General features: G+C 33.2%; 1 protein-coding gene across 4 annotated transcripts; it reads right to left on the bottom strand.

The window, feature by feature from the left end:
- Nucleotides 1–71: 71 nt before the first annotated feature.
- On the bottom strand, nt 72–25,812 carry LOC105332308 (dentin sialophosphoprotein). Of its 4 annotated transcripts, none has more exons than XM_066078332.1 (10): nt 25,675–25,812; nt 16,685–16,768; nt 11,825–13,070; nt 9,696–9,744; nt 9,058–9,102; nt 8,525–8,669; nt 7,713–7,842; nt 5,236–5,304; nt 4,790–4,884; nt 72–4,187 (listed from the first exon to the last, which is right to left on the bottom strand). In XM_066078332.1, the coding sequence occupies exons 3-10, from the start codon at nt 13,012–13,014 to the stop codon at nt 4,138–4,140; spliced, it is 1,773 nt and encodes a 590-aa protein (XP_065934404.1). In that variant the 5' UTR covers nt 13,015–13,070; nt 16,685–16,768; nt 25,675–25,812; the 3' UTR covers nt 72–4,137. The 4 variants fall into 4 exon arrangements, with proteins under 4 accessions (XP_065934404.1, XP_065934405.1, XP_065934406.1 ...); XM_066078333.1 differs by lacking the exon at nt 25,675–25,812 and adding an exon at nt 20,905–21,057; XM_066078334.1 differs by lacking the exon at nt 25,675–25,812 and adding an exon at nt 20,603–20,708.
- Between the last annotated feature and the right edge of the window lie 569 nt (nt 25,813–26,381).

The following is a 26,381-nucleotide window of genomic DNA, read 5'->3' as shown; positions in this document are numbered from 1 at the left end:
ATATCTGTCACTTGATCCTGCATGCACTTTGGCTTGGACTGCTTCTGCTTCAATAAGACAAGAAGAGTATAGCCTGTTGATGAGTTTATTGCATTGTGTGACACTGAGTATTGATGCACTACAGTTCTAGTCTACACAACAGACATTGGCTACATGTATACCTCTGGACTCCCTGTGTGAGCAAAGCATGTACTACACACAATAAAACAGGGCTCACAACAAGCACCAAGGGCAGTCAGTTTTACCTGTTACAGACACTCTTTCCTACATTCCTATAGAATTATGTGTATTCCTACTTCATGAAAATTGTTGGATGACAACATTACAAGCGGAAATCTTTTACATCCATTTTAAGGATAGCTTTGTTTTACTGCATTTGGTTTACTACCATACAGCTATGGCTAACTAGAGAATCTAACGCTGCATTATTTATATACACTATCATTGCATTATTATCTAAACTTGCATAAACACTTATTATAACCAAAATAAAAAATTCAGATAACTCTAAATCATCTTACTATATGAGTACAAAATTAATGTTTCGAAAAAAGTCTTCAAAATTATACAGAATACATATCTAAAGAACTTACTATGTTACACAATCTTGGATGATTTTTAGCTTCATAGGCAAGAAAGAAAGAAAAAAATAAAGAAAACTAAAACCATAGCTAACAAGATTATCCAATGGAATGTACATGCTATATCAAAGTTCTGATGCTGATAGCCAAGCACAGTCAACTGGAATGTATTGGATCATATGATTCTTGACACATCTCTTATTCCTGTTTGCATCAATCTTCAGGTCAATCTGAACAAAGAAGCCTCCCTTATAGGGATAATTCTTTCTTAGAGTATTCAAAAACATTATACACTCATCTATTGAAAGTCTAAACAAATATAGCTCTCAGAATATTTCACACCTCTTTGAGACAGAAGTACCGTAAGTTACAAAATATCATTTTATAGATACTGCAGTAATATTCATATGTGTTTTTTATAGGAACATCAACGTTTTGTAAATATTGAGAAAAAAAAATTCTGACATTTAAACCTGCATGTACTTATTGGTAAATACATGTAACATAGCTCTTCATTCTTTGATATTGCCAAAGAGAGAAAATACAGGTTCTTAAACATATCAACAAAACATATAATATTGTATATATCAATTGAAGTAAAAATAAATAATAAGAGCACTAATAAATTGAAATATAAATCAACAAAATAAAGAAAATGAAGGGACTGAGATATATAACTTCAACAAAAAGAAAAAAAATCCAAGATTCTATCACAAATGATCGAGATATCAATCCAATATATGGATTTCTTAATGATACAAAAATTCACAAAAAAAACCCCAACCATAAACTTTGTAAAAATTAACAATTGTAAATAAATATCTACATTCTATAAATAGCACATTGCTGTAGACTTTCATAAATTATATGAAAAATTCTAGCACTCATTCGTTACAACCTCACTGGTAGAGAGAAAAAAATGTCTCTTAGGTTTATGAAAGTTAACAGATGATAGATACATGTATAACGATATTGCACTTTGAAATAATCTGTTGTAAACATTAAAAAAGATAAACATTTCTCTTACATTTTGAACAGGTAAAGTTTAACCAAGCTTTTCCCCAATTGTTTCATGAACAATTTTAAGAACACCTGTATACAAAAACCTGAAATCATAACTAGATGCTCATAAACATCTTAATTTAATTCTCAGACATGCCATAAGAATATAACATATATGAAACAGTCTTAAAAGGTCTTCATTAATAATTTTAGAAACATTCATTTTAGCTGGATTCACAAACAAATAGAAATACTTCAACTGAATCAATTCAGAAATTTGCATAACAATTGATACCTGAGAGATCAACAATGTATTAAGGTATTCAATGTATAACAACCACATTTTGTACCTAATAAATGAATGGTCCGATATTCTTAATCATGATATCATTTTGAAGGTGCTATTTAATAAAAATACCCCATCAAAGGAATTTTCAAAATTTTGATTAAAGTCCAATCAATTACATGTTAAAATTTGCATTGAAGTCTATGGGCAACGTATGTTTTATTACGATATTGTAAAAAGTAACTTAAATTTGTAAAACTCTCTTGGTTAATACATGCATGAACTTTCTCTTTATTTAGATTTGAAATAAAATGAATCATTTATTGCAGATATTTTGAAAAAATTAAAATTTTCTTTTTTTTTTCATCAAGGAGAGATAACTCTATAACTTTAAGGTTCAAAATGACCGGCTTCTTGTGAGTTTGGTTAATTTCACTTTTATTGTTATCTAGCAATTCATATTTAACTAGTTTAAAAGGATTCACAATTGTTCAATATCCCTTCATTATACATTGAATACCTTAAGGAGGCGCGTGATGGTCAACAATTGATCCATCAGATCTGCTTTAAAATTTCAATAAATTATGTTTGGCCATCAGCTATTTATTACTAAAAAAGAAATACATTTTTTTAGATTTAAAATTTGATTATTTTTTAGCATCTTTATACAGAGCTCTTCAAAATTCATCTAAAGGAGATAAATACAGTCTACAAATGGCCATGACCATCAAGCCCTTTTAAACTCATTTTATGAATAGAACACCGCTGTTGTTATTGTTTTATATATACTGATATCTCGAATACAGTGGATATGTCAAAGTGATTTGTAAGTCCAACCTGCTTATTTTTAGAGTATTTTACCCTCAAATATCTCAAATACATTGTCTTGTTTTTAAATTTTTGAATTTTCACCAATTCCCCCCATGTTTTCTAAGGGGATAATTTGTATGTATTTTTAACTCTCTTTACAGGGTTAATTTTGTCATCTAAGTATCCATGTATTTTGTTGGAAGTTATGTCACCCGATTACAGGGTGGGTTTTTTCCTTTCAGACAGTATTTGTCATTTACTTACATTTTGTAATCTTAGCTGTAAACAGTTAGTAGTCCCCAGTCTCCAATATGGAATGTTTCAATAAATTGTTTATAAATTATATTAATCTTGTTATACATAAATGGATCATATATCTTGAAGTTTTTAAACAGTCCCATCTAGTTCGAGATAACGAAGTTTGACTGTAATTCTCACAGTGCTAAAAGATTAATATATACATTAAAACATGGTTATAGCAAACACGCTTATAATGAATTGATGCTTACAGCGAAGTGATTTTCATTCCCTGTGACTATATTATATGTGTGAACTTGACGGATATAACAAATTAAGCTAATAACGAAGCAAAATCGCCCGTCTGTGGCACTTCGTTATAACCATGTTTTACTGTAAAAGCATTTCTCAACAGACTAAGGAAATGTTTCCGATACATCGGAGTATCATTGATGTACATAGGCAAAACATGAACAATTTCAACTGCCAAAAAAAGGACCTGAACAACTATAGAACTTTAACCCTAGTACCAAGTACTGCTTTGTTAAGGTTAACTGGGATAATTCTGATTTGAATAAAACATAATGAGATAGTTTTGTTCAGATAATTATATACAAACCACTTTCACATTTCCAATTCTTGTATATCACAAAAGTTTTCAACAAATTAAACAATCTTCAACAAAAGTTTGTAAAGACAGTTCTAAAAACCATTTTGAAAAATATTTACAAATTCAGCTAAATGTGGAACAAATTTACTTGTAAATGTTTAAATAAAGATAATGATTGTGATATGATAAACCGGTACTCAATAGAAATTATAACAGGTGAGGGGAGATGTAACATAACTTTGTATACCCAATGATTTTCTAATGATTGAATTTGTTGGAACAATTTAGACACAACAATAGTTTTGTAAAGACTACTCTGTAACAAAAAAAAACCCCAAAAAACAAAAACACCATGTATCAAATTTATACATACAGCAAATGTTCAGAATCAATCTTGACCAATTATATACACATGTTCTATATAAAAGCATTTCTGAACAACATAACCAATTTAATGAAAAATTATACACATTGGCAAAAAATAAATGCAACGTACACTAAATGGTTAACTATAAACCAAAATAAAGCTACAGGTATGCACCTAAGTTCTCCATTAACTTCTTCTGCGGCAGAATGTATGAGTTGTCCTTCCTGGAATGTGAAATCATGGACTAAGATTCCCGAGTTTTATCGACGTTGTCTTTTAACATCTGTACTTGCTCTACAAAGAATAAGACAATATATAATAGCAAGTCACCAGTAAATTAATGAGGATTCTGCCAAAATTACAATCAACAAAAACGAAATTGGAGCAGAAGGTATCCCTATATTCATGAGATGTACCTGCTCCTAGAGCCTAAATACAAAATTTTTACATAATTTTGGTCAGAATGACTTCATTAATAGTCATATGTCAAGTTTTTCTTGTAATCAGACTTTTAAACTAATGAAATGTCTTGTATTTCTAACAGGTGTCTGGTGAAGACTGCTAATATCTCATATGTATATCATGAAATATATTTACTCATAGTTAAAAGCACAATTACAGAGTGAACTATTTCATAAGATTCCAACTATAAACTATTGTCTTACAGTAGAAGGTGTTATGAGAGAATCTGAATAAAATTAGCATATATTTTGTGCTTGTTCTTACTTAAAACAGCACTAGCCTGCAATCATACAGAAAATATTAAGAAAATATACCCACTAATTGTTTCGCAGTTTATCATAAATGTCTCTTATTCTGGAATTCCACCTCCTAAAACCTTATAAATATAACCAAGAGTATCATCAACACATCATTAGTTTTCTGAGAACTGGTACCTTTTTTCAGATTGGCAATTGTTGATTGTTTCCGTAGGAATTCTAAACAAAGATCCCTGGACAAGCCAAAGGCTCTCATATTGCAGGTGAACGTCCTAGAAGTATACAGAAAAATATTGAGATAATGGAGATACAGCCTTGAGCTTCTAGGATGTTTATATTGTGTAATGCTGATCTGGGAACATATGGCTAGGAGAAATCATGAAGATCTACAGACGTTAGCAGATCTAAAACATTTTAATGAATCCAAAATGTTTCATCAAATAGATGTACTTGGTTGTTAGGGTAGTTAATTTGTCTAAAACCTGCTTAGAAAAAAAATGGTCTATGGATTAACAAGTTAATCATATTACTGCTTGAACATGCACCATTTAATTAGAACCTTCATTTATTAAATAAGTGTGGGCAGTGCATAGACACCAGAGAATGACTAAATTGCGCAGTACCCTAGTTGTCCAAACGTGATGTTTTCCTGAAACTGTCTGTCATCTTTCTGAAGATCATCCCCGTCATCACTGCAATAAATAAAAACGTGAAATTAACCCACAGTTAGAGCTGCTCTCTGCCAGACAGGGTCATCAATCACAGAGAGGGCATCAGCCACAGTCAGTTATACCAAATAAAAGCAGGCAGGCTGGGCTACAGGGATTGATACACAGTCAAATGCAGGGGCTGCTGTATTATGTAACTGGCCCTGCACTGAGATAATTATGGCACTGTTCTGAGAGATAATTATAACACTAGATATGATCCTTGCACGGAGCAACAGCCTCTAAACGCAGGTGTAGAGATTAAAAAAACTGCAGGTGAAAATCTTATTCATTACGAGTAATCTATCATTTTCTCATATTTCAAGAAAATTACTTCCATGCAAGTCAAGAAATCAACACCCATATGATGTAGACAACCATGCATGTCAAGAAATAAACACACATAAGAATCACACTTTTCTCAATAAATTTCATCCCTATGTGATTCCAGACAATAACACCCATAATACATGTGATGATGTCAATACGATTACATACATACAAGATATCAACTTCCATATGATGCCAATTTCATATCCCTTAGATTTTAAGAAAATTACGACTACACTACAGAATAGATTACATTCATATGATATCAAGGAAATTACATCAATGGAATGTCATTAGAATTACATCCAATTAAGTAAAATTACATCCAAATGAAGTTAAGACATTAATATGCACATAATGACAAGACAATTACATCTCTAGTATGTCTAAATTATAACATCATTCCATACTTTATGCCAAAACAATGATACCTATACTATATGTCAAGTCAATTACATCCCTATGTACAATTTTTAAAATATCAAGAAAACTGTATCATTACAATGCCAAGAAAATAACACCAATAAAATGTCAATTAAACATCAAGAATGTCAACCAAATTAACATCTCTTGGATGTCAAGAATTTTCCATCCTTAGGAAGTCAGAAATATTAAACTTCAAATGTTTGTATACTAAGAAAATTGCTGCACTACTATCATAAGATATTGAAAAAATTAACATCAAAAACAGAAATATTTGTTTTGATATCATAGCATATTGTAGATAGATAATTCTTTATGCACTATTACAAACCCACCATTTTAACATCATACACAGGTTTTCTTGTAAGTCAGAACTTCAAACAAAATTTTGAATATCAAATTTATATTCTTATGAAAAATTTCGGTAATCTTCTTTAGATTCAAATATTTATAATTGCAGGGGCATGTCAGATCATTATAATTCATTTTTTTTTTTTTTAAACTTGAATTCATTTCAAAAATTTAAATAAGGAGCAAAACAAAACCATTTGTGTAATAAATTAGATTTGTTTATCTTTCCAGGAATCGTGTTTATTTTTGGAGAGCAGAGAAACACAAATGAGACACAAATAAACATCTCTTCATAATCTCTGTGTTGTTTATGATACTTAAAATATTCTGCACCAAACGGAACCCATATTTAAGGCCAGGGTTCAAAAATGACAACTCTTGGAAGAGCATGGGAATCTAAAGCAAGTTATTGCTTTACTTAGGATGAGATCAAAGTTGAAAATGTATTTAGTTAGGCAAGGAAATTGCTTTGAAGAATGTTTCTTTTTTAAGAATAAACAAATGAAATAAATAGAGAATAATACATGGCAAAATCTGTCTCTCACTTCATTTTAACCCAAGACTCCAATATCAGCAGGAGGCTTGGTAAGATACAAGTGAACGATGTTTTTTGTCAGGCACTGAACTTTTTCTTATACAGTACAAAAAAACACCTGCTAAGTGATGTTACCTTCATAATTAGAATTCTTTTGCACAGTTTCGTATTCCTTTGATTTGTTTTTATGACATCCAATGAATCAAATCAATAAAATTAATGTGTCTACCTTTCATTTTCAAAGTGAAAAATATTTCTTGCGTCATACATGAAATGCATCTTACCACACTCAATTAAAAGTGATGAAAGAGATAGATTTATGAAAGATGTACTTTGCATTAGAAGTGCATTTAGTGGAATAAAGGACAAAGAACCTACTGCAGGTAAAGAGAATTAGCTTGTTAACACATACATGTTGGATTAAGTAGAGACTCAGATTGTCTGATCTCAAAATGTTATGTACATGTACATGAAAAAGTTGAGGACATTTATTTTACAGGCGAAAGTAAAACGACTAGATGTACTATTATATACATGTATAACTGACTTAAGTGAGTTGAGATGTAATAGGCAAATGACTTGAGCAAGATGAGGACATTTATAGACAAATGTCATTGAGAGAGTAAAGGACACTGTCACATATAGGCAGATATTTTTGAGAGAGTTGAGGAGGACATGCATTTGCAGATATCTTTGAAAGAGATGAGGACATGTATAAGCAGATGTCTGAGTAAGTTGAGGACATGATGTGCACCTTGTACAAACAGGTCTCTTGGATCTCTCCAGCTGCACTGCATCAAAGAAAGCGGCGTTCCAGAACCGTAAGGACTGCCAGATAGGCTGGTCTCTCAGGAAACTGTACAGAAAGTTCTTTCCATGGCAACCTGTCAACAAAGCAGTAAAATCATAATTTTGTGTGAAGGTACATACATACAGTTAAACTTCAATATCTCGAAACACTGATATCTCAAATACAATGGATATGTCGAGATAATTTATAAGTCCTAATTACTTAAACTTTCAGGAGTTTACCCTTGACATCTCAAAAACTGTAGATTCCTTATCTTACGCCAGTACTTAATTCCGCGATTCAGTCGTTTTCCATCAAACCGCAAAATTAAAATCGCTAATATCAAATTTTTATCATAATTTCATGTAGTTAACATATGTCTTAGTGGCTCCATGGAGACCTACTACCTAAAGATAAAGGGTTTCAAGCCACCAATGCAACTGTACAACCTTTTTTTCTCTAATTTGATCTCAACTTGTATACTTTATTTATTCAGTTATATCTACTGTGGCCAAAATTGCAATAACTTTGTAAAATGCATGGATACCATAAAAAATTTCGTCTTATTTTATTTCCTTAATAAAGTTTGAAGGATAAATAACATGTTTATGATGAAAAAAAAATACTTTGAGGCTGAGGAATGGAGAACCTTAATCAAATGGTGCACATTGAAAAACCATAATTCTCAAAGCACAATGACATGTCAGGTTTATTCTAAATCAAGATATTCTGTTAAAGTGATAGATATGTGTACTTTTATTATAAGCATCGACTACCTTCATAATAGAAAGTGAAGCACATGTTCATGAGTGATTTGGCTGGTGTGAAATCTTCTGCCTCCCCACATTCAAACAGTACCACCGCGAAATACTGCATCAGGCGGAAAAAGATCTGTTCTGTCACCCTCTTGTTATTTACTCTCTGTGAAAAGATCCCAAATAAATTTATATTACGTTACCACTCAGGTTTTTATTCATTTAACAGCTTAATTAATCTTTCTACCCACAATATGCAGTTTATGCTACGCTTTTCAGATACAAAATTAACGATTAAAATAAGGTGTACAGATGAATGCAAACAGTAATATTTCATACATCTTGAAAATAATAAATTATCTTGGAAAATATAAGTTGGCAACAGAAAGGGGCGTAATATGACAAGGAGATATGTAGTGAACATCACTCATTCTTTCAGAAATAACTTTTCAAAACATTCATTTTCCTTTTTTGTGAACATTAAGGATGCAAATGAGAATGTACCAATGCTTCTGAATGAAATAAGCTGTATCTAGACGCAAACGTATACGAACCTGTCCGTTAACGTAACGTGCAAACCACTGCCTCCCGGCCACCTCCTGAAATAAAACAAAAAGTCATCACAATGACTAATTTCCCCTCAAACCGTGACCTAGGCATTTAGTCTTTCTTTACGTTATGACATGATTGGGACAGCCTGGATCCGCAGTCCTAATGAGACCAGGTGCTTATTTACACCTCGGTCACTCCTTACAGTTGGCACCTGATTTGCATAATGACATAAGACTTCTGTAACAAGATAAATCAGCTTCTGTGACATATATTGTGCAGACCATTAGGACAAGACAACAATAAAAGTGGTATTATTTAAATTTCATGAGAGGCCCATCATCCATTCTCCTTAGAAGGTTGAGACGAGATTACTAGACAATGCATGAAACCATCTAAGGTCTATTACATCATCCATTCATTTTGTATCCCTTTATAATAACACAGGTTTCCTTAAACAAAGCAATAAAACTGAAGGCTTCATTGTTGTACTTCCGTCAAAATAATTCAACCTTCCCAGCCGTTGCCATCAGTCTACAAGGTTTATCAACGTCTCAAAACCAATAAAAGTTAAATTTATTTGTCTTAAAAGTTTAAACAGGAGTGGCAATGCCACTTAGTAAGTGACAGAAAATGCAGATACCTGACAAAGTTCTCCAAACTTGGCCTTGTCTGTTTGTGAGATCTCCCTGCTGTGAAATAAAACAAAAACAATGCATGATTACTCTTCTACATCAATCAATCCAAGGGTAATAGTCAAAAAAAGTATGTTCTACAAGAGCATCTCTAGTGTCAAATACTAGAATACAATGCTACCATAAACTTACATATTGTCACATTTCAATTTCATTGTACAATGTTTAATGTTTTGTTCATAACTCAAATACTGTAGATTCATAGATTTCTTTTTTTTTTTTATCTTGTGGGTATTCCTCACTTGTACCAAGTTTACATTTTTAGAATGACAGAAGAATTATATTTAGATTACAATTATCTTTTTTTTTTCAGAAACAATACACCCAAAGAAATTGTGTTCTTATGAGATTGTGAAGAAATGACTATCCAATATAAATTAGCCCCTACAATTTTGAAGAACTGCAGTTTATCTGTCTACTGCATTTGCTAAAAAATGGAATTTATTCTTAAAACCTAGAGCTGGGCCTTTCCTCAGATGTTCATTGATCTATATTGTAAGGAACCAGACTATGGTATTTAGTCTCTTTCTCTATTCTAATCAGATAAAGTGGGTACAATAATGTTATGCAAATTTTTTAATTCAATGCTAAATGGTCCAAGAGATTTGATTTGCAGCTGAGAGCCCTGCTCCACAGTGTTAACAAAGATCACTCTTTCAGCATGTGCCTGATATGTTAATACATGTATCCACTTCTGAAACCTCAATGCAAACCCCCTTGTAAAAATACTCGAACAATCAAACCTGGGACAAATCATTGTAAATACATGCAGCTTTTTTGTAGCTGTTGTCTGAAAATGCATAGTGGCCAAAATTTGAAATCTAGAGCCTCTGTGCTTAAACCCGAAAAAAATCTATCATGACCAATTCAGTATGGAGATTAAGCTTCTTTTTTATTGGCTGTTAAATTCACATGGCTCCACCATTACTCTGTCAAATTTTATAGACCCATAGACTTGCAATTGTTTTTGAAGTTTGTTTCAAGAGAGCATTTTCCAAATGTCCATACTCTTTAAACTTTTTCCTATTAAGGTGCCGAAAAAAGGCGAAAAAAAATAATAATAGAGAAAAATTAAGGAGAAAAGGAGGAAAATATCCCCTGATGCAAACGATCACTGCTCCATGACCTTTAGGCCTTGTAGAATTGAACGAGTACATTGCTTATTTTCTAGCACATTTAAGTTAAACATACATTTTCTTGATGCAGAGTGTGTATCGATAAAGTGTTCCATGTTTTTAATAAAAATATTTCTTATCCCATCCCCTTTTAAGGATCAAATTTTGAAAATCCCTGCTGACGAAAGGAAAGTAGGTATAAAAAATATAGTTCTAACAAACCAATAACTTGCAATCACGACTCATTTATTTTACTGGCCTGAAATACTATATTGACAAATTATCTTTTCACAAAGAGAGAGAGTGTTTTTCAAGTTATACATCTTATTAGACCCACAGGACCCTGCATCTATTGATTCATGTATTGCTTGCTCACAGAGGACCAAATAAACTTAATCGCCAGCTCAAAACCCCCACGATTGATGAGTTGGTCTTATACAAAATGGAGATCAATCTTTGGAGTCCTGTATCCATATATCCTTGAAAACCATCAGCATTCTAGGTCAATGGAATTAAACACATTTTTGATAAAATGATAGATCGTAGCAGGACTGGGGAAGGACTTTGGGTATATGACACTGTTGTACTGACGTTGCACCATCCCTGTTCTTTAGGATTGATCAATATCAGGCTCACACCATTCAGATAATATTTGAATAGCAATTCTAATTCTTTCGAACATCTTGGTAAAATGTCAATTTTTGACAGAATGACCTTGAAAAATTATGTACTGGATAATCAAAAAATTTGAGTCATTTGTCTTTTCAAAAGCCCCTAACCAAAGATAATCAAAATTTTGATATTTATATACATATGTGTTAACCCAAAATGATAACCTATAACAAAGAGCAAAAACATTCATTTCTGTGTGACCTTATTAACAATTAGCGGTAGTTTATCATGATGCAGATTTGAGATAACTGACAAAATGATAATTCCTGAACCTTCAATATGATACTGACCTTGAATCAAATATCTGATCTACAAAAGTCTTCATGAACTCCATACACTGTAGAGTCTGTTCGTCTGGTTGGCTCTCGATGCTGAAGGATGAACTCCATGAGTTCTCGGACCCCATCGAATAGGAGCGTTTGATCGGCAAACCCCCATACTCCGACTCCGAGGTTGAATCTGTCCCATTGTGGTTATTGCCTACACTGTACTCAGAACTGTCAATGCTTGAAACACTGGTAAAGGGAGAGAACTTTTCACTGTTGAGAGGAACTTTGCGTCGATTTTCTGATTCGTTTTCTTGGTCATCGTCAAAAGAAATAAGGTCTCCCATAGGAATCAGTGTCTTCCTCTTTGAGTTCAAATTCACATCATCACTTTCATCAAACTTGTCCTGGTCTTCCTCCGCTTCCTCTGGTGGAGGAACATAATCATCAAACAGCATCTCGTCTACTGTGCTTGAACGCCGTTTCATCTTGGGCGCTCTCTTAAATCCATTTATATCAATGTTGGACTCTTTTTCACTTTTCTCAACAGGGGAGACAACTTTTGATTTACTTTCCCCTTCATCATCTGACGTCTTGCTCATTGGTATGACCTCATTGGGAACTGTCTTGGGTAGATCTACTTCTGTCTTATTATCACTTTCACAACTATCCTTGACATTAGAACTGCTTTGAACTCGGTCAGTATTATTAACCTTTTCAGTCCTTATACAGTTTGTTTTTGGCAAAGTCTCCTGTTTTGAATCGTAAGAGAATGTGGATTTGGATGTAGGCGAGTACAATGGCTCATCAAAACTGATATTTCCTGTGGTTATTTCATCATTTCCACTGCTGTCTGAGTAGCCAGAGGAACTGTGCCGCCGTGGAATGCCAATTCTCTCCGTCTTTTTCTTGGACCGATATGGCTGAGTTGAAAAGTCCTCTCCCCTGTAATTGCGGCTTCCATTGCTGTACGAGCTGTGGTTGGAACTAGGTGTCTGGGCGGGACTCACCGACTCGGAATCGGAATCCTCGGGGCTTGACGCAGGCTTCATCACGTTCTCCAGTTTGTTGGAGAGATTATTGATGAGGCCATTCTTTTTGGCGACCATTGAGGTGAAGAACCGTGAGGTCCCTTCAGAGAAGCTTGAGGACAGTGATCGCCCCTCCTCATCACTACTTCCTCCCTGGGAAAGTCGGCGGCGAACAAAATCCATCTCTCCTTAGAGAATATCTTATAGTTCCGTCAGATCTTATGTTACAAGATTCCAACCTACAAAAGATCATTTATAAGTATTCTTTTCCAAATTATTATTTTAAATTATTGGAGAATGTTTAAACTTACAACATTCTGGGTTTTGTTTTTTTTATCAACAATTAAAATTTTAATCATGTACTGGCACACACAACAGATCTATCTTCTCTCATAAGGTCAAATTACACAAAATCAGATTGTTATGTAAAACAGCCTGAAATTCTATTAAAGTTTAAAATTCACATATTCCTGAAAAAATATCCGCACAGTTATGTGATGGAACAAATTGCTTGGTAAATTCTGCAACATGTCCTATCAGCTATATTGAGTTTACCGAGATTCTAGATTCAGCACTATGGTTTCATCGATGATTGTGGGCGTAAATTATCGAGGATTTAGTAAAACTAATTTTTTATTATAGGTAATTTCAAGAAAAATTTATCTATAACACTTCTTACTTTGATGAATACTTGAATTTGTGAATCGGCTAACCAATAAAATCCAAAGACTGATGTTCAAGGAATTATTGATGAAACCACAACATTATCCAGAATCCAGAAAGAAGCTACACCATCTAATGTAAACAACAAGAACGAGCAGATTAGGGAACTCATCCTAGCTTTAGCTCACTTTTCTAAAATGCAAGTGCTGATCGAATTTAAAATATTCTGAGAAAAATTCAAACAAAATAATCTTCCTTGACAAAGTACTTCAGTACTGAACTTCAAAACAATTTGACCACAACATTTTGCAAAATAAATGTAACACTTTGAAGATCCAACAAGTCATCAATTGTCAATGATAAATCAATAAAAAAAACTGCTGTACTTGAACAAACTTTGACTGGGACCCACAGAGCATGTTGAATTGTCTGCATTCTGACATTATCAGAAGGACAGTAGACTAACACCAGCTTGTTCACCAAAATCTGACAGTCACTCGACCAAAGCAAAGATTCTGAATCAGACAATGTATCAATCGGAAGAAGAAAGTTGTCAATAATTAAACAGAGTGCAGGTACATGTGCTGTGAAGTGTGTAGGAATGTCATCAAGAGGCTTGGACCCTATGGCTTCATTGTATTAACAGTCAATTAACAGGGTCTCTTCCACATGTTAACTACTTTTGCTGGTTGCCAGTGGTTGGATCAATTTTCTTGGTCTTTTTTAAAAGCTTTTATTACATAAGATGCACAATGAACCATTTCGTATATCCCCTTAAAGATATTATTGATTAATGAGCAATACCACAAATAGCACAGAAAGAATTGGAAACGTTTGCTCTTCACAGAAGGAGGATATAATGGTCTGCAATGTACATAACAATCCACAGAAAATTCCCCCTTTTCTGACATGTATTGATTACTTTACATAAGATCCAACACATCATGCTAGAGGAGAGACAAACATTATGTGTAGGAGATAGAATTTAACTATTTTATATAGACATGGGCATCCTCTTTTTTTACTGACACATGTACAAATAAAGTTATTAAGTCTTTTACCAGGTATTTGAAACAGTTACTATATAATCAAAGTTACCAATAAAAAAGAAATCTTCATCCTTATTTTGGCACTGAAAAATGATTTTGTCCCACTTTATATTCACCCCGCAAGTCATGATCGAAGCTTGCACACAAGCCCATATACATTTTAAAGATTCATTTTAAAATGCTGGTTTCCAAAGATCGAGTTATTGAAATATGACAGATCATCAGTTCTAATGGTTAATTTTTTTATATGGACTGCAAAATCTTCTCTTTGATAACATATAAATATCTAAAATTCTGCTGTAATTTTACACTTTACCAAATTTGTTCAAAATGTATGCAAATCAAAGGCGCACTTTTTTCAGAATTAAAACATGAAGTTTAATTTACATATCAGATTGTTTCCTTGGCCTACCAACCAGGGGGAAGGTTCAAAGGTAAGAGACTAACATATAGGTAAATAAAAGCACAACTATCAATATAATAAACAAGTAAAATCTTCAGAAAGTTGTTTTCAAAGTTGTTTTCCCTGTTAAGGTGGCTCACTGAAAAACCTCGATATAATTTCTCAAATCAGCGGAAAATTACTAAACCCTTGATTATGAAAGATTAAGCATGATGTGTAAAAAGTTTCATTCAAATATGCAGAAAAATATGCAATTCTGGATAAAATTAAGTTTGATTTTTAAATATTTAATTATGTAAATATAAACAAAAGCTCCAGGCAGATTTGAACTTGTAGTCTGTGGTTCACAAGTCCCATACTTTAACCACTGAGCTTTTATTGAATACAACCATACCGATTGAAACAAACAATTGAACAAACATTTAAATGACCATCTTGTGGCATTGTATTAAGAGGTATACTATTAAGTCTTCAAGAAGTGAACTACCTTAATTACCCCTGTTTTGGCTAGTTAACACAAAATAATTTAAGCACAATATTTTGCTAATAAATTAGTAACGGTCTACAGTAAATAAATAAAGATTTTTATTATGTCATTTTTTATTTTATTATACTTTCTTGTTAAATACTGAATTCTGATTTGTTTTGATGCAGTTGATAACCCGTTCTATTACCCTCAGCATAAGCAACACACTTAGCAAAGGGTAACACCACAAATTGTTACATGCGCGTAAACTATGCGCGTACGGTTCGCCAAAGAATCCACGACATTCATACATAAAAGTAATTACGGATTCTTTAAAATTTAAACATTCAGTATATGATAAAATAAATAGTGCCTGTTTAGGATGGTAAGAGTTGAAATTGACACCCCTCGAAAACCATTGCCAACCTCTGCTTCGCGTCGGTTGACAATAGTTTTCTTGGGGTGTCAATTTCAACTCTTACCCTCCTAAACAGGCAGTATTTATATAATGTAATTTTGTTCCTTCAAAAAATAGATAGGTCCTGCAAAATAATCTTATCAGCATTCCATTACTATTTGTTCGTCATTTGAAATATACTGGTTCCATCTCTTGAAAACGTTACCAGATGAAATTGATATCATTCTAGCAATCTTGGTTTAGAGTCAATGTATCATCTCTGTCAATGATGTATTTTGCTAATTACTGACCATACATTGATTTCTCACTGGTTTTCCAGAATCGATATTTTTCAACTTCATTTGAAATGCTTGATTTATTACTTGGAAAACCGTTTTGATAAATTAAATAGAATTTCCATGCAATGACATTAATAGCTTTTGAAGAAAAAAATTCTTGCATGATTTATTATATAAAAATACAAGCTGATTTAAAGACTTTCAATCAGTCTTTCATTTCTAGGTGTCTTAGGATGAGTCTGGAAAAGCTTGTTCTATTGGATATTGCTCTGTAAAATCTGTGTGATTATGAGAATGTCAGGATGACACTATACAAATAGTGCCTGTTTGGGAGGGTAACAGTTGAAATTGACCCACGCAAAGCGAAGATTGACAACGGTTTTATAATATAGGAATGATGTGAACTCTAAGGCGAATCGTATGTGCATAATTTATGTGCATGTAACTGGTAAGCTCAACTGGGTGTCAAATTTAAACAGAGTGCATGTACATGTACACACTTAGTGTCATAACAAATTCCATTGTCTTTTTCTAATCACTTGAGTACAGAAGGCTGTTTACAGTAAGTGGACTTGCCTCAGAGTCCCAGCATGGTTAAGTGATACTGTTTGGATCAACCACGCCCACTAAATGGCTCTCTGGCTGGCTTCAATGCATCATCTGAAATAAATAGAAATAGAGTAAAATTTTGATTTCTCATAAAAGTTGAAGCCTACAAACTCCTAAACCCTCAGAGCATGCAGATCACATTGCAAAAGCCATTTGCAAACATTGTTCTATTTTAAGTAGACGTATGCAAGTGGGGTTAATTAAAATATGAGATCATTCCCAAACATGGTCATATTGATTTACGTCAAGGATTAATTAATTTGTAGACAATCCTCATTAAGCATGCATGTATGATACTCCAACCGCAGATTACTCAAAATAGATTTAAATTCTTCTGATAAAAATACATCTTTCGTTTAATGTTTATATTTCTGGTGTCAACAGTGCTAGCCTGGAACAACGTGCTCAATACTGAACTGCTTGGCTCAAGATTCTTAATGAGTGTCATAAAGAATCTTGAGTTGAACAGCTCAGTTTTGCAAAAAACAAGTCTTCTGAATCTCCAACTAGCTATTTTAAATGACAAGAAGAATGTTGTCTTTAATTTAGAGACTTCATTATCAACTGCTTCATAAGCCTTTTAATTTCAATTTTAAACTAATTTAAAAATAATAATGGTAAACTTTAAATTATCATCATGCATCCTCTGCAAAACTTGACAGTTCTATCTTTCAGAAAATGTTCAATAAATTGTTTTTCAGTAAGGTTCACTAATAGGTGGTATTTTCACTCACAGGGTTTTAGAAATCTGCAAAACAAGACCAATTTTTGTTGGAATCAAATTCATGATCCAAGAAGTTCTGAATCAATAAAACTGTAACACAAGTAAAAGTATCACATCATTTGTAAGTAAAATATACACTGAGCCTCTTTAATCTAAATCTTTTAATATTGCTAACAGTTGTATACATCTAATTTAACAGAAATTGTTGTAAGGTTCAGTCTTGGTCAATATCATTGAATACTTTATCTATTGTTTATAGTTGTTTCAAGGTAACTTAATCTTTTTTTCCAGACCAAATCAGCTTAAAACATAAACAACCACAGGATTCATCTGTCAAGTGCCACTTGAAATTCATAATCAGTCAAGTTTATCAAAAAGACATCTGCTACTATCCTGACTGATGGTCAATCATCTGTCAATGACCCCTGTGATTAAGGTCAAGGTCATTGCAATGCTATTTCTGAGCAATTGGTCCCAATTGATTTTGACTATATCCTTTTTCTTAGTTCAAGGGCATAAATTTGCTTATCAAAATACAATTATGTAGGAATCATACCTGGCCAAAAAAAAATCCAATAATAAGTATTTCATTTCGTATATAGGTAAGCATTTGTTAAAATGATGCTAGAGATATGTATTGAAAAGAAATGTAGAGGTGTGATGCACTTACTGGTTTTGCAGATTATCATACTCCTACTGTACATGTACATATAAAAAAAAAACCACATACCACTGACTTGAAATTGATTTCTTTCTATAAATAGACCAAGTGCTAATTGATCATGAACAAATCTCTGAATGCAAACAACCAGCGAATCAATGTCTACAACATCAGGGATTGGTTCCTATCAACAATGGAAGTACTAGCCTTTGCTCTCACTACAATGTTCTACATGCATTTTTATATACTGTTACATAATACCAATCATAAATGTCATGGTACTTGTTATGTAGCACTTTGTTAACTCACAAGGTAATCTTTTGTCAGTTCTTTACCTTTGTATGACATACCCTTCTTATAGTACACAAAACTCATTAGCTATTCAATATAACATTTACTATATCCAGATGTGAAGCACAAACTAAACATTTATCCAATCTATTGATCTATTTTATAACATTTCATTATACACCTGCTTCAATATTTGTAGCATTTTCCCATTCAATAGCAACTAACAATTCCATCATACTTCAATTTCTATAACAACTCACGTACCATTCTACAATACAAATAAATCTATGGTAAATGCAAAAAGTTTCAGGTTTTCATTCTATCCTACTATACACAAAAAAAGTATTCATATAGCAATTAACAATTCTACCATGCAATAGGCACTATCAATGGCAACTTTCCACTGGTACTTAATGCAAGTACGATAACCATTCCAAAACACACCAGTATCTATAGAAACTAACCATTCCAACACACACCAGTATCTATAGAAACTAACTATTCCAACCCACACCAGTATCAATAGAAACTAATCATTCCTACACACACCATTATCTATGGAAACTAAGCATTCCAACCCACACCAGTATCTATAGAAACTATTCCAACACACACCAGTATCTAAAGAAACTAACTATTCCAACCCAAACCAGTATCTATACAAACTAACCATTCCAACCCACACCAGTATCTACAAAAACTAACTATTCCAACCCACACCAGTATCTATAGAAACTAACCATTCAAACACACACCAGTATCTATAGAAACTAACCATTCAAACACACACCAGTATCTATGGAAACTATTCCAACACACACCAGTATCTCAAGAAACTAACTATTGCAACCCACACCAGTATCTATAGAAACTAACCATTCCAACCCACACCAGTATCTATAGAAACTAACCATTCAAACCCACACCAGTATCAATAGAAATTAACCATTCCGATATTACACCAGTATCTATAGAAACTAAGCATTCCAACCCACACCAGTATCTATAGAAACTAACCATTCCAACACACACTAGTATCTAAAGAAACTAACCATTCCAACACACACCAGTATCGATAGAAACTAACCATTCCAACACACACCAGTATCTATAGAAACTAACCATTCCAATACACACCAGTATCTATAGAAACTAACCATTCCAACAATCACCAGTATCTATAGAAACTAACCATTCCTACACACACCAGTATCTATAGAAACTAACCATTCCAACCCACACCAGTATCTATAGAAACTAACCATTCTGATATACACCAGACCAGTATAAAGCAACAAAAATAATCACCATACACCATTATCAATAACAACTATAACAATTTTTCACCTCACATTGCAATAAGGTTTCTATAACAACTATAACAATTCCTCCTCTTATTGGTATCTATAGCAACTACTACTATTCCTCCATCCACCAGTATCTAAAGCAACAAATAAATTCACCACACAACAGTATCTAACATTACACCATACAACATGTACAATGCAATTTATGACATCTAAAAAATAACTATAACAACATATATCTATCAGCATACAGCAGTATCGGCAAACAATAATGTAGTTTTGAAGATGTAAAGGATGTTAATGCATAGATACTTAAAGACAACTACAGTGTATAAGCAAACTTGAGTGTGTCAAAATATATCTTTTATACCAGCTGAAATTATTCAACAATAATGTTGAAACAATGCAATAAGAAATGACAGATTTTGTCTTCTTTTTCTTAATTTTCTTAAACCAATTTCTATGCAAATATAAAACAAAAATTTTGAATGTAATGTTTATCCATTATAATAAAAAAAAAAATCAAAATTTACAATTTTTAACCAAAAAATATGCTTTAACGGAACGAAAGGTAAAATTTTTTTAAAAACAAGTGGGATTTGAACTCATGACTTACATATTCGTAGTGAACCCTCTAACCAACTGCACTACACTGTTCGTGACAATTCGGTGAAAGAAACAATTTACATAATAACACTTGATTTGATTGTTTATTTCGATAAATAGTATGTCACAACATGAAAGTGTCCCATACCACCTTAAGCATAGAATTAACTTTGAACAGCCTTATGAAAAACCTTTACAGAACATATAAATAATGGGACAATAAAACTGATCTTAATTAAGAAAATCAACAAGTAGCCGATCTATTATATACATGGCAGTATCAATAGTTATTTTACCAGCAAACTCTGCTTGTTTTTGCTCATCTGTATTGAATTAATCAGATTAAACACTGATCACTGATCAATTCCGCATATGACAATATAAAGCATTTAGAACCAATTTCATCCTCTTATTAAGGCACATCACCATAAGAACGCTCACATCCCATGATTAATTCAAACATCTCCCAGCATGCCTAATACTGCAATCACTTGACCTTCAAACTTAAGGCAAGTACCGGCAATGTAAAATATATCAAACAAATCAAAACCACAAACAGACAGACAGGTAACAAGGCTACATAGAGTCCAATACTTACAGTAAAAGGAGAAATTAAAATTCCCAATCAGCTAACGAGCTTTTTTATCAATCAGTGTCTGATATACTTTACACGGTCTGGGAGTTAAAGCAGTATTGATGATTTTGGAGATGACGAGAGTGTATTCTGTGCTCCCTTCGCATTAATCAATACAACAGCCTGTACATACAGCACAAGTCTTGGGCTGATGGAACTTGGTATCCTAATGGACCAATCCATTCAAACTCAAGAATGTCTTGAAAATACTCCTTCAAACTTACTATAAATTCAAGTTATAACATGTCAAATACTTAATGAGCCTTTTATAATGACCTATTGACCAAAAATTCAGTTGCATTTTGACTTTTTCTCTGTCCCACCAAAAGAAATATATCATCGTCATCCTTGAACCTCTAAATTTTATTATAATTAAACACTGAAAATATTATCCCAAACCAGTTATTTTAAACAAAAACAGAAGGAAACAAATCCATACCAAATTATCCAACTATAAAAGAGAACTGGATGCCACAGAGCCACTGTGTAGTCTTCTATATGCCAACAAAACTGGAATGCCATCAAGTGAAACCTTCTAAGGACACTCTAAAACTGACTAAATCAGCAGCTTACAATTACAATAAAGAACATTAAAGTGTATCATTTGTTATTTCTTAGTTATCAGTATGAACTAAAAGAACGCACGATGACTTTTTACTATCAAAAAAGGTCGTCACGCGTTTTCTCCCCCCAAAAATATTTGGAATGTTGACAGGTATGGCTACATGTACGTGTACCGGGTATGTGGAATTAATATTTAGGGCTAAAAGGAATTATTTGAAAAATCATTTCTGTTCTACATAAAAGTTCAGATTTGGAATTACATATATTCCAAGATTGATTATTATAAACTCATTACACAGTTAACAGTGTTATTACTCATTTTATTTCATAAAATCAATGAATTACTTCATGCTCAAGTTACCTGCTATGCATGAACATTTACCCGTACTAATTATGAGGTAACATATACGCTGGTGTCTTTAGACAAAGCTAGAATTACGATGACGTACACATATAGGTATAATGACTGAACAGAGCATTCTGTTTCAATGGAGAGGACGGCAACCTGAGCAAGGTTTACTATATCAAAGACATACTCTGTCACTCGTATACTTCTACGAAAAACCACCACAAAAACCAATACAGTCTATCAAGTAAAACACACTAAACCAAAGCAATCATGTAAATCAATAAATTTTAGAAAGGTCAAGCGTTTTCCATTCCAATTTACATTGCATGTCTACGGAACATTGCACCTCTGTACAAAGAATCTCTACAGAGGACACTCAGTTAAAAGCTTCAGATGCTTTCCATCCATTAATAATTCACACCTTTAAGATCCTGATGTTTTATACACATGGTATCAGTTGATGGATTCTTTTTAAGACTTTCATAAATTCAAGTTTTATCCATAATACATCTCTAAGCATCATCAACCCTCCAATCTTATTTGTTTATATTATTTGTAGGTTTTATGTTTGATTAGAAGCACAATTGGAATGGTAACTTGATATTTTAAGTGCATTGAAGATAACTGATGAATCTGTTTAAGGTTGTGATCAGTCTGTAGATTACAACAGCTCTTTTTATGTGCTTTGACATGGATTTCCTAGGTAACATTCTCTACAAATATTTAAACAATTGTATCTGAATATCGCGAAAAAAATTAAACCCACAAAATGTTCCCACAAACCTGTATATTTGGAAAGCATAATTATTGCATTCAATCTTACCAAATAATTATTCAAACAAATACATTTTAAAGGACTAATATTTTTATTTTTTACACAATTCACTATGTATATTCAATAAGATTTAAAACAAATGTTATTCCAGGCTTTGCATTCATAACGTTTATTTTAGAAATTCTACAAAAAGGGTTTATCTTGAAGTACAAATTACATAATTCTTGAACTCTAAATTCACAAAGCTCTTTTCACCTTATGCATGTTGTTTTCATGTCATTGTGCGAAATAAACAGCACCAGCTATCAAACGTACTCCATTATCTTGCTTAAAAGTACATAATGCTCATGCAATTTGCCAAATGATAAATTACAGGGCAATCAATGATCATTTAAGGAATAAAAATGAACCCAAATAATGAATGCTTGTTTCCTTAAACAATGACTTTTAATCCCAAAACTGCAACATTGTGTGCAGAAAAATTATCATAATGCATCAATATGTCATTACGACAACCTCTGGGAGATAAAAATGAAAACATTTTTTTGCACTTTATATTCAAAAGAATTAAATGATTAATGATTTGAGTAGCTTGCTAATTTGACTATTGATTTTTTGAACTAATAAAGCTCCACAAGCAGTTCAATAATGTGGAGTAGCTATGATCACTAATAAAAGGAGTTTAACGGAGTCATTTATTTTTTTCATACATAGTCTGCAAAAAAAACATGACGTTCACTTCTTCTTTAACGTCATGTGTTTCAATGATGCAGCCAATCTCCAACAATAAGTAGGCAGCAAATACAAAAACGGTCTCAGTGTCTGAAAGCACAGAGTATAAGCCTCCCACAGACAATCAATGGCGGCAGAGAAAGCCCAGAGATTAATCAATCTCTCTTGTGCCAATACACAACAACACACCTCTGATGCCAGAAACAAGACAGGTGATAAACTACCAATATTGGCCAGCAATTCATTGACGGCATCAATAGAAGGAAATTGTCCTTTCAAGGAATGAAAATTTTGTTTGGACAGATCAATTGGGGTAAAACAACATTTATGGGGCATTGATTTTGGTCTGTCGGTGTTATAGTAATTATTCTGGACCAGACATTTTGATTAAAATCAATCATTTTTCACACTTATTTGCATAATTATGTACATGTACTGCAAATTATCAGTTTAAATTAATTATTGACCGATATGTTAATGCCAATGATCTCTGACATTCTACAAAATCTGTTTATTAACAATGTCACTGATTAAGGCAACATCATATTAAACTACATAAATGCTATATCACCATAATGTGACCGCGTAGATTTTACGGTGCTAGGGAATTCCTCTGGATCTGCATCGGTCGTGTGCAGTACGAACCGGGTGAGGGAATGTTGGCGTAAAGGGTATAAGGTATAAGGTGTAGGCGCTCTGTAGGCCGTAAGGTAAAAACGAAGGGTAGGTTTGCCGTATTCCCGAAGGTCCACCAGTATACAGTTCCAGAGAAATAAACAGGCAATTGATGCAGGATTCCACATTTATTGGACGAGATTCAACGATGGCAACATTATAACAATTTAACAGACAGACATTTTACAAACAAGTCGGATATGGCCAGTAGTGGCCTCCGGACTCAAGACTCTGGGTGAGTCGGACGTGGCCGAGGCTGGCCGCCGTATTCCAGACTGCCGATTGACAATTGTACATAATTATTTATAAGAATCTGAACAATGAGTATAAATTGACAGGTGATGACATAAGTAAGCTGAGTGAAAGGTTCACATATATAAAATAATTAAATAAACTCAATGAGTCTTTGATGTCCAAGACATGACAAACTGATAATTGCACAATGTTGTTTTAAGAGATTAACAGTCCTTGAGACATGGCACTCCGTCTCTTTGAAATCACATATAGAGTCCGAAAAGTGTCAATCACTAAATAAATAAGTAAACTTTGTAAGAAATAAACTGTGAGAAAATATTACGAAACAGATGTTGAATTTTAAAAGAAAAGTCCAAAATAAAGTTATAATTAAACAGTGAATTTTGCACGGTGATAATAACATCATCTCTTTATGAAAGTCTTCTGTCCATTTCCCTTTGATTAGTGTAGATTACAAACAATTCATCAAAATACCGATATAAAGTTGAATGATAGAGTGCTGGATTCGAATGCAAGAGGATCTGGGTTTAAGCCCCTGCAGACGCAATATTTGTCTCTGTTACATTTAACGTTCACAGTCTTTGGACCTGGGTACTCTCTAGCGAGTAAGATTGTTTCTAGAACTTCACTCCACAGATGTTGGACTGGTACTCTGTAAGGGTCAAGATGGACTCTTATTGAGACAAATATATAGCCCCCAATTCTAAGGGGGTTGTCTCAAAAATTATTAGGTAATTTAAGTTTTACTATAAGGCTCATATAGTAGACAAATTCTTAGTAAAAATAATCCATGACTGCCTGGAAAATGTGAGAACATCACAGTTTTTTCTATATCTTAATGCATAATTAACAATACTGAAAAATGTTAGCATTTAACCTATTGGTTATTGATGTCATAAAATCCCATTTTAAAAAGTTAAAACTTTAAAAGCCCACTGCCATGCTATGGCTTGATCATGACAGTTCGGAAACTTTTTTTTTTTTTAAAGAGTAGACTTTTACTGTTTATAGCCTGTCCCAAGATGTAAATATCTCGGGACATTTGGGACAGACTATATCTTGTTATCAGTGAAGTAAGACAGCTGGACAGACTGATATAGTTGTAACTAGATAAATACTATAAGAATAATTTGTATAAATAGCTGTGATATGAATACATTTTTATATAGCTGCAATAATGTATCTCTCTCTCCCGATTTTTATTTTCATTTTTTTTGGCCGGAGGGGGGGGGGGGGGGGTAAACATTAGAGAGGGCTACATTGTTGCAGCTAATTTTCATAGTAGGGTGGGCTGCGACAAGTGTAACGTGACGCACTGTTAGTATTCGCCAGTGTACACGCAACAATTGTATATTTTAATGACAATCATTACAGGTGCACATACCGTTAGTTGGCTAAAAGCATGCAGTGCTTCTCACACGGTCCGTCCAAAATCAACTTTCACATTGGAAGTGACACCAATGTAGTAAATGATAAAACCGATAGTGTGAAAATCCGGATAGAAAAGGGTTCGCCCTCCATCGTTTGACTATGGTGGCATATTTCTGCTCCCTACATGCAAGATAAATGATGTCAACATGCAAGAAAAGTATGCCAACATGCAAGATAATTATGTTTACCTGCAAGTTGCAAATCTTTATAGAGAACCTGATTTTTATATGGGTAAAATCACTTACTCACGCCTGTATCAAGGTATCTGACATATCATTGATGCAAGATGCAACTTATAAACATGTAGGTGGACATGCGACTTGAGCATGCAAGTTATAGATATTATCATGTAAGATATTTATGTCAACATGCAAGATAATTAATAGGCTATAGATGTAGAATATGGCATGTACTAAGTTTTCATCTCTGAACTGTAGAGGGTTTTAAATAGCTGTGATAAAATGATTATTCTATATGATTGGTTAAACAGTCAAAAAGTGGTATTATTTTCTTACAAGAAACACATTTTATTGATAAAAAACCGAGTATTAAAATTTTTTGATTTAAGATGGCATGATTCTGTTTTTAAAGCGCTAAGCATAGCTCAGCGCTTTATTGTCGTTAGACTTCTACTTCCGGTGCAAGGAATAACCGCCCCCT

The sequence above is a fragment of the Magallana gigas genome, chromosome 3, assembly GCF_963853765.1.
Source record: "Magallana gigas chromosome 3, xbMagGiga1.1, whole genome shotgun sequence".
Taxonomy (NCBI): domain Eukaryota; kingdom Metazoa; phylum Mollusca; class Bivalvia; order Ostreida; family Ostreidae; genus Magallana; species Magallana gigas.
This window is presented reverse-complemented; position numbering and strand designations above follow the sequence as displayed.